The 10,751-nt window shown below is 33.7% G+C and overlaps 1 protein-coding gene across 3 annotated transcripts; it reads left to right on the top strand.

Moving 5' to 3' along the window:
- Window positions 1-210: 210 nt before the first annotated feature.
- On the top strand, window positions 211-10,536 carry LOC125064425 (LMBR1 domain-containing protein 2 homolog). Of its 3 annotated transcripts, XM_047671421.1 has the most exons (11): window positions 211-535; window positions 1,223-1,404; window positions 1,965-2,343; window positions 3,064-3,234; window positions 3,670-3,847; window positions 4,998-5,179; window positions 5,619-5,858; window positions 6,271-6,472; window positions 7,082-7,183; window positions 7,547-7,569; window positions 7,763-10,536. In XM_047671421.1, exons 1-11 carry the CDS (start codon window positions 362-364, stop codon window positions 7,841-7,843), a joined length of 1,914 nt encoding a protein of 637 aa, XP_047527377.1. In that variant the 5' UTR covers window positions 211-361; the 3' UTR covers window positions 7,844-10,536. The 3 variants fall into 3 exon arrangements, with proteins under 3 accessions (XP_047527377.1, XP_047527376.1, XP_047527375.1); XM_047671420.1 differs by lacking the exon at window positions 7,547-7,569 and having other exon boundaries at window positions 7,580-10,536; XM_047671419.1 differs by having other exon boundaries at window positions 7,547-10,536.
- Window positions 10,537-10,751: the final 215 nt, after the last annotated feature.

The following is a 10,751-nucleotide window of genomic DNA, read 5'->3' as shown; positions in this document are numbered from 1 at the left end:
CACATTTAAAAATAGTTGGCACCTACGTAACATTAACAATTTAGTTTATAAGAAAGTGTTGTCAAAAATGTCACAACAGATTATTTTTATCAAAAATGTCTGAAGTTGTAGAGAAAGAAGAAAAGATTATCGACTTTGATCCGATATTGCCAGACAAGGGTATTTTGTTTTATGAAGAATGCCCATCCGAGTATGAGATTGAAAAGCCTATATTACTACCGTTGAAATCTCCAACGCAAGTTCGTTTTGAACAATTACAACACGAAGCTGTGCAAATGTGGAAAGAAAAACAAAAACTAATTAAGAAAAACTAACATATGTGTCTTATTTTTTAACGTAAACTTAAAACAACTTAAGTAAAATGGCTTATACATTGTTTGTGATTGAAATTATATCGGCGTTCATATTAGCTGCTACACTATTATACAGATATGGAGACTGCTATAGAAATCACATATTAGTGACTGTGTCTGTTTTAACAGCATGGTACTTCTCATTTGTTATTATGTTCATTTTACCTCTGGATGTATCATCAGTGAGTATTTAAATAATAGGTTATTATTATTACAAAAAGAAAAGATTCTTGTTAGAAAACTAAATATCGCTTTGAAAATTATTTCAAAGCAATATTTAGTTTTCTTTGTTGTTTATAATTTACTTAAAATGTCAATTTGAAACATAATTCATGCATACTTTTACATTTTTAATTATATTTATTTATCATAATTGGCTACCTGATAGTAAGTGGTTGACTTCGAACATATATATTTTTGACTGCATGCTTCTTAGAAAGGATGCACCACCAACTAAGTATCAATGATGCAATGCCCGTCAAATCAGAATCTTTCTTGTATATATATATTTGTAAACTTGTGCTATTTGTAAAATGGAATCCTCATTTACTCAAAAATGCTATTGATGATGTCTTAAGAAGGACAAGAAATACAGTAGAATTAGTTTACAATATCAAACTTTATTTTTATAAAAGTACAGTGCTATAATTGAGTTCAAGTATATCAGTTCAAAAAAAAACAAAGGTGTTATTGTTTCATAATTTATAAAAAAATCAAGCTATTATTTCTACATTCTGAATTATGTATCACATAATTTTGTTTGCAATTTTACAAAGATATTAAGAGATTATACAAAAAAACTCATAATAAACCTCCTTACTACGGTTAACTTTTAAAAACATTTTCTTATATAATATATTATATTTCAGACTTTTTATCGGCAATGCCTAGATAACTCAACACATATAACAACTGCAACACCAGAGATTGCTATACCAAGTACAGCAGCACCACCAGAAAAACATTGCCAAGAACCATGGAGTTTTGTACCAGATTCTGTATTTCCTAACCTGTGGCGAGTAGTTTACTGGACCTCACAATGTTTGACATGGTAACACATTTTTTTTAACTTTTGTATGTCTATTAACGTAACAGCCTAGCTAATGCCTTTCGTCTTCTTGGAGGAACATTTTTGGAACCAGAATACTCCAATGCGAATTAGTGAATCTAACACATGCCATCTCCCCACAATGAATTCTAATACATGCGGTCTCCTAACAATGTCTTCTTTAATACTAAACTTCAATCCAAACATCAATGTGTTTTTATGTTGCCAATTAATTTCATAGTTTCTATTAATTAGGAACAAATTAAACAACAAAATTTCTATGTAGTTGTAAAAATGTTTATAATTATAACTGATGATTTTAAACATTGCCAACCTTGAGAAATGTTATGTGACTTGTGCCAGTACATTAGCTCACTTTACCATTAAACCGGAACAATTAAATATTGATATTTCAATAGAATATGTAATGAATGGGCTGGCACAAAATACCTTCCCCCAAGTAAAATATACAAGATATATACAAGTTGTTGCATAGCTTATTTTATACAAAAAATGTTTTGTCTTATCTAGGCTCCATAACTATTATTATCATTTTATTACAGGCTTATCATGCCAATGATGCAGTCATACAGTAAAGCCGGTGACTTCACTGTAAAGGGCAAACTTAAATCAGCATTAGTTGACAATGCTATATACTATGGTTCATACTTATTCATATGCGGTATACTGCTCATATACATAGCCTTGAAACCAGGAGTATATTTAGATGGACCAAAGATTAAAGCTATTGCATCATCAGCCAGTAATACCTGGGGACTGTTTCTCCTGATTTTACTTCTTGGCTATTCCCTCGTTGAAGTACCGAGAAACTTATGGAATAATTCAAAGAAGAATTATACTTTAACTTACACTTACTTTAAGATTGCTAAGTTGAGTACAGATAAATGTGAAGCGGAAGAAACTGTTGAGGAAATTTTAGAGGTGATTTAAATCTTTTTTCAATCTCTTATACTATCTAACGCCTAACTCGTTACCCTGATATCCTAGAATTGCTGGTTCTAATCCTGTATAGGGTTAATAAATAATGATGTGTTTAAAATATCAGCCTTATATGGCCATATCTTAGTCTACATAAATAAATAAATATTTGCTGTTTATGGCCTATACATATGATATCACAAAAACTTGATCTTGAATTGAATTAGTTTTAGAGATGGTGTTATTCATATTAGCCTATATATTTAGTTCAAAAGGACTAGCTTTCTAATTTCTATGAGATAACATTGTAATCATATTAATACCTTTGCTTATCATATTTTATTTTGTGTTTCTTAAGGTAATATAAAAAAGGCCCATACTTATTTTTCCTTATTTTTATATAATTACTAGCTGTGCCCGCGACTTTGTGTGTGTTTGAATTTAAGCTTTGGTTATTTTGGCATGCATATGTTTTAGTAAAAAGTGGTTATTTTAATATTACAAACAGACACTCCAATTATATTATATGTATAGATTAATATTCCTATTTTATTCTTCAATTAAGCACAATGCATAGAAGTCCTAAGCATTATAAAAGTACAAGGAGAAGGTTTGAACCTGTGACTGGTGTTTCTTTGCTTGTATTCCGATGAGCCGTTGAGGATTAAATGCTTAATATTAATAATGTTATTATACTAATCAAATTTTAATGAAATTCCATAGAGCCTAAACTCCATCACTGCAGCAGTAGGCCCCGGTCACCCCCTCCACCGGCACGTAGAAACAATAGTGCAGAAGTTACCCATCCAATTACGTGACAAGCTTAACTCTCGAGCACCACCTGAAAGACCTTCGCCACCTTCTCTTAAGTCACTCGTTAACTTGCATAAGAAAGTAAGTGAATAAATATTTTGATGTTGAAATATAAATGGAATTGTATTGAGTGATATTTGCCCAATTTTTATCTACTGGCTAGTTCATGTGACGGCCTAGGCCTAGGTCTAGTGGCTAGATATTAGGCTCCTGAGCCCTATGTTCTGGATTCTAACCTCAGATTGGGTTGATGAAAAGAATTTAAGAAAATTTTTCGGTAGAAAACCCCAATGGTTTTCTACCGAAAAATTCTCAGTAACGGCCAATAGTTTGGATTTTGAAAAAAGGTAGCCCTATCTTGGAATGCTTTTCAAGATATGGGAGCGTACATAAAGGCGATGGTCCTGCCCTTAAACTGTTATACTATGACGAATATGTCAGCGTTTACTCTTGCTCTATATTATATTATATTATATATATTAGGATTAAAAGATTAAACATAATGTTAATTTGTAGACTATTAAGTCTCTGCACGTTCTGCAACGCACGGAGACGCAGTGGGGCCTGATGCTGGAGCGCATATTCCACCTGGAGGACGTGTCGTCCAACTGCCGCTCGCCCGACCAGCGCTTCCAGCACACTTTCCACACGCCGAGACCCAGGATACAGCGGCTGCTCTATCCGCCTATTTTAGGTGACTTTAGATTTTATTTATATGAAAACGCTTTATATTTATTTATTTTATAAGTAACTTAAAATATGAATATACATTTTAAATTATGAGCCCTTTCCGAGATGAATAATATTTTTTTATGCTATAAGGACATGCATATGGGCCACCTGCTGGTAAATGGTCACCACTGCTCATAGACAAAGGCACTGTTAGAAATAGTAATCACTCCTTACATGCGTAACCAACCTTGAGACCTTGGAAACTTTGGGATGATATGTCCCTTGTGCCTATAGTTACACTGGCTAACTCACCCTTCAAACCGGACCACAGCTGTACTACTGCTTGGCTGTGGAATAACTGATGAGTGGGCAGTACCTACCCAGACGGGCTTGCACAATTAATATATTATAATTATATAAATTATTACACATTTTTGTCTGGGGCTTTTTGTATAATATATTTATATTTATGGCTTCGCTTATCTAATCATTGTTTATTGTTTGTTATCTGATAAAATGATGCTCAGAATGTTTACCACATTAAAAATAAATAACATACATAAAATAAACTTAAAGGTTATTATGTTATCAGAGGACTGACATAATTAAAAATTAAATAACCTGATAATCTTTTTTATATATGTCATATATAAATTGACGCGACCATTATTTTAAGATTGTAAATGTTTTTACTTCAAAATTTGTTGATTCAAGTAAATTTGATGCACTGTTATATTTATGTGTGCCATTCTTGCATACTACTGCATATCTCTATAGTGGATGCATATATCATAAACCAATTTAAAAGCATTCAGATATAATTCATAATTTAACTTAAATTACAACATTGCAACTTGCATTGTCTAGACAAAAAGAGAGGAAGGAAACCATAGTCTAGAAGTGGAGCACATCAATATTTATAAAACTGAAAATCTATTATATATTTGACGACCTCCGTGGTCGAGTAGTGTGTACACCGGTTTTCATGGGTACGCTACTCTGAGGTCCCGGGTTCGATTCCCGGCCGAGTCGATGTAGAAAATGTTCATTAATTTTCTATGTTGTCTTGCGTCTAGGTATTTGTGGTACCGTCCGTACTTCTGATTTTCCATAACACAAGTGCTTTAGCTACTTACATTGGGATTATTATTATTATATTATTATTGTTTTAGAATGGTACTGGGAGTGCTTCTTCAGGCAATATTTCCTGAAAGCAATGGCCGTTGTGACATGCATCATGTCGGTGGCTGTCGTGTGGTCCGAGGTCACGTTCTTCAGCAAGAAGCCCGTGCTCTCCATATTCGCTAATATAGTCATTACTGCAAATAAACACTACAATTATACTGCTATTGTGGTAAGTTATCTCTTATACTTTATATTATTAAAATATTATATTAAAATGGCATGCTTACTATGAATAATAGTAATAAATAGTTTGCTGTCATCGACATTACATATTTACCATATAATGGAATATCTCATATTTGTGTTATAAATAAATATAATTACTTTAAAATATGTTACAGTGATAATATAATATATATATCCCAATTCCAATGCCATTATCCTGATTGAATTCTGCCCAAAGTGAATAATTGACCGTGTATGTAGGAGATATTGAAAATGTAATGGGTACTCTCATCGTCCAATACAGTACAACAGTAATAATTTTTCGGGCCCGAGCCAGAATTCGAATCTGGAATCTCATGATCTGCAACTATACAGATTATCCATTACTACTAAACCAATGACACCATAAGGTTTGTTTTATATTAAAATATATTATTTTCTAGACAATATCAACATTAATCATCGGCTACATGTTCTACTGCGCGTACTCGACGGTGCTGAAGATTCGCCTGCTGAACCTGTACTACCTCGCCCCCCACCACCAGACCAACGAGTACAGTCTCATCTTCTCCGGCATGATGGTCTGCCGGCTGACGCCCGCTATGTGTCTCAACTTCCTCAGCTTGGTGCACATGGACTCGCATGTTATCAAAGAGAGGGTCATGGAGACATATTACACTCAGGTATGTAAAAATATATTTATTATTAGTATGTAATTATTATTTATATTGGTATAAGTTTTATATAAAAATAACAAAATATTAAGTAAATGTTTTAAAAGAAAATAGATATTGATTATGATTTAAAAGTCCTTGAATGAGATGTATGTTTATTATTTTCAATTTATTGATAAACCAATTGATGTATTAAGATCTAAGATCTGTTTGCCACCAAACACTGGAGCAATATGACTCTTGAAACTGGAGCAATATGAAACTTAGGGCTCGGCTAAGATTAATTAAGATGATGACAACAAATCATAAAGTGATTCGGATTCGTTGCTATTGTCACCATCGACAATTCGTATGAATGAGGTCTAGATTAAAATATTTGATACATTTTTTTTATTCAACTACAATTTTACATTTTTTTCAGATAATGGGTCACATGGACGTGTTGGGTATCATCGCTGAGGGATTCAACATATATTTCCCGATGCTGGTGGTTCTGCTGTGCCTCGCCACCTACCTCTCTCTGGGCAGTCGGCTGCTGTCGCTGTGCGGCTTCCAGCAGTTTGTGGGTGACGACGAGCTCACTACCGACCTCGTTGATGAAGGAAGAGAGATTGTTAAGCGAGGTTATTATGTCTTAACATCGTATCCATTATTCTCCTGCTAACATTCATAGTCTGTATATTTTCCGCTATGCATATGTGAGCCAACAGGCACCTTAGTTCCCATAGTTGGCGAAGTAGTGACCAATGAAAGAGTTCTCAGCAGTTCTCAGGATTCTTGTGGTCCGGTTTGAGTGAGCCATTGGTAACTGAAGGCATAAACGACATAACATCTTATTTTCCAAAGTTGGTAACAAATGGGCTATGTAATTCTTAATTTTTCTTACAGCACCATTGTCTATGAGCGGTGGTGACCACTTACCAGCAGCTGACATTATCTTGCTCGTCCGCCTATGTTATAAAAAAAAACTTAAATAACTTTTCGTGCTCATTCTGCGTTCTTAAAAAATAAACTAAACATTACATCATTTAAATAAGAGTCAAGACGCATAGAACACGTGAATTGTACGTAGAAATCCAGACAAGCGCCACTATTTGTGTGCTTAATAAGGAAGTAACAGGTGCTGTATAAAATTCTGACATGTGTCTGACACATAGGAACTCAGCCCAGCTGTGCGACAAACACATGTTGTTTTTATAACGTATTTATTTTAAAATAAAATATTGTTACAGAAAAACGCAAACGCCAACGGGCTGAAGAATCGATAGCACGCAGCCGCGAGTACAACGAACGCTTCTCCAACTACAGATCTGCGAGGGACAACCGAGACGGAGGTAATACGACCACGTTTGCTATACGGTGTGTTTTATTGATACAAATGAGTCAGCGGTTCAGTAATTTTGGACACACACTCTGGTATCCCTAAATCCCTTTTATATATAGGCTATACACAATCACGCTACGATCAATAGAAGTGAAGCATTCATGAAAAAAACGAAGGAAAATTATTTCTTTTGAGAGTTTCCGTTTCGTGCGCTGCTCTGCTGTAAACGATTGATTAAAGTTTTTCAAAAATATGTAATATAGCCGAGCGACGTCGGGATAGTTTAACATAACATTTTAACACGTAACTAAGCCGTGTCACTATATAGCACAGATAATGCAATCAGTTATTGTGCACGTCGGTCACATTCCAGCCCGCACCGGGCTGCTCAACGACGTGGACTCAGACTACTACGTGACGCCGAGCCCCGAGACGCAGCGCGGCGGCTACCAGCGCGCCGAGCCCGACGGCGCCCTCGCCGACCTCGAGCGGCGCCTCGGCGACGGCGCGCTGCCCGCCGTGCGCACCGAGCGCCGCGACAACATGACCATGCCGCCCCGCGGCCTGTTCGACGACGTGTAGCGGCCCTGTGGTCTATGTACAGACGCTAAATAAGGGACCGGGAGATCAAAAAATTACGTATAATAACGACCACACATCTTACTCATAAAAATCGTCTCGCTCGTTGCTAGAATTAAAATAATTGTAACCTAGAAATTCAAATAACAGACAAATCTAATCCTAAGTGTAAAAAATTACTATTGAAAGAGGACTAGTAAGTTTCAGCCTCCTCTTGATATAAATTTTTCATCTCAATCCTTCTTTCTGGAAACTAATGGAGGATAACTTTTATCGACTTTTTTTTGACAACTGTACGTCACGTGTGTGCAATGTTACGTTTCGCACGAGCTAACATTGTTTCCGATATACTTTTAATACTTTAGTATATTTATTAGGAACGGTCCTCAAACATGTTGTGAAGGTATAATTACTCGGATGAGAATGTATTATTTATATATATATTGTACGTAATTAATATAATTATATTGTCACACGTATTATTAGATTGGTTAAGATGTGTTATATTTTCAAATATTTTACAGGCCTAATATATGTATGCATGATTTCGCTTTAAAATATAAGTTAAAAACGTAAAAAAAAAAAACAAACTTCAAAATTGACGATTTTTTTTAATTTTGAATCGGGACGTTATAAAAATATTTATTATTATTATGAGAGTTATGGACTGAGATGAACAAAATTGTAATATTTTTATTTTTATATGTCCCTTCATAACATCTTGTCTATAACTTTTGAAAATAAATACGTCATCATGTAATAATTGTTATTTAGTAATGGTTATTTTTACACATTATGCATGTAAACCAATCTTTACTTGAAACGGGTACAAGAGACTACTGTATATTCACACTTCTTCAAAACCACGAATAAATAAAACCATCTGTCGTGATTATGGAAACTGTCAATTGATACCTTAATGTTATCATATAAGTTTGTAAATTATTTGTAATTACAATAATAATAGCAATTTGTATATCTGCAGCTGAGAAATATTAAATATATAATTAAACGAAGTAGATTGTGTAGTACTAGAATGAGCTAGCTAACATATTCTTATATAAGAAATATTACAAATCTTTACCGCTATCGTTTGTCAATTTGAATTGAAAACATTTTGTTTTTTATTTAAATCATCAAAATACATTAATACATTAAATTAGTACGTGTAATATAATAAGTATTCATCATTCGTACGTCCGTTATTTTGTAGAATATAAAAGTTTGCTATGTTTAGTTCAACTTACAATGTAAATATAATCTTATAGTATATAAATAATACTTATTCAGAACTGCTCGCTTATATACAACGCAGATCCATGTTGGGCCGATCAGTTATTCGGTTTTTCAGATGAAAAATTTTCAGTAGCAGCTCGTCTGGAAATTGCAAGTATGTATACTCCCATCATCCATGCCTCGAAAGCACGATAAGCCATCGGTCCTACGCCTGAACTCTTTCCTAACGCCTCGGTTTTGCGGTCCTATCGGACTATAAGGGCGAGGGATTAGAAGTGCACCTGTGTCGGCGTACGCACTTGCGCACTATATGTTCTGCGTAGCTGGCTAGTCTACCTTGAGATTAGCCGCTGTGAACAAAATCGGTCAAGATGACATCATTATCAAAAACTTATTATAATTTTTAGAAGGTCACATTTGTATGTATGTCTTCACGAACCCTTCACAGACTAGTTGTAATATTTAAAGGTATCACATAAAATATATTTATGTTGCGTGCGTGCGTGCTTATTTTTAAGACTAGTGATTTTTTTGTACAAAAATAATATTGATTTATGTGTTGTTTTTGTTATTTAATGAATAATTTAAGCTTTATTTACATAGGTTACTAATGTTTGCCATACGATTCTCTTGCAAATAATTTAATCTACTAATAAATTATATCAAATTATATTCAAAGTTAAAAATGGGTTAATATATTATGGATTTATATTATATTTCTAACATAAAATCTTATTAACGTTTATTTCATCATTTAATCTTCGTCATATAAAATGATTTTCAAAGTTAATAGAGCGTACAGCATTCCTTTTCAATAAATTAAAAAAAAAAAATGGCAATCTGAAAATGTCCTAATTTCCTCTTAAGTTTTTGGAGCTCATTCCACCAAACTGTTCAAGTGTGGGTCGAATCACTGAACAGACAAGATTAATTACTACGAACTAGTTTCTGTAAATTATAAAACCAGCTTAAGTGCTTAATACATACTCGATTATCTCTTCATAATAATACCAAATTGCAGACATAATAAAGGTCACTTGGAATTTTGCTTTAATTTTTTGAAATATTTTTTGCATGTTTTTTTTCAGTGTTGCATTTCTTTGTTTTAACATAAAATCAGTGATAATTAATGTATTCTTATTTTGTAAAATGCTTGAGACAGTCAGTTTTTAGGCGGAATTATAGTAATTCATACTTTTATTGGACAAGTAGCAAACAGGTAGCGCTAATACTTCTATTTATATGCATTCAAGTTTAATTTTGTACTTTGGAGTTAGTTGATATTTAAAATACTTGTGTGCAACGGACACCTTGGATCAGAATTATATTAATGAGTAGAAAAAAACCATTTAACTGATCAATTGTATAATAGATATTTACTCTGAACTAATGTTGCTGTTTACTAGTTTAAGTTTTTGTACATACAATATAGTCAGATGTTTACAAGTAATGTCAATTTAATATTATAATGTATTCTGTTATTATATTATTATCGTTTGTTCCATTCCATTCATAAATGCGATGCATTAAATATATGTGATAAATTTGTATGTTTGTTTTTATTTTTGTCAAAATTTTCAAAATTAATGTATCATCTCCGTACCAATTTTGACGACCTCCGTGGTCGAGTAGTGTGTACACCGGTTTTCATGGGTACGCCACTCCGAGGTCCCGGGTTCGATTCCCGGCCGAACGATGTAGAAAAAGTTTTCTATGTTGTCTTGGGTCTGGGTGTTTGTGGTACCGTCGTTACTTCTGATTTC

This window comes from Vanessa atalanta, chromosome 5, assembly GCF_905147765.1.
Source record: "Vanessa atalanta chromosome 5, ilVanAtal1.2, whole genome shotgun sequence".
Classification (NCBI taxonomy): Eukaryota; Metazoa; Arthropoda; class Insecta; order Lepidoptera; family Nymphalidae; genus Vanessa; species Vanessa atalanta.
This window is presented reverse-complemented; position numbering and strand designations above follow the sequence as displayed.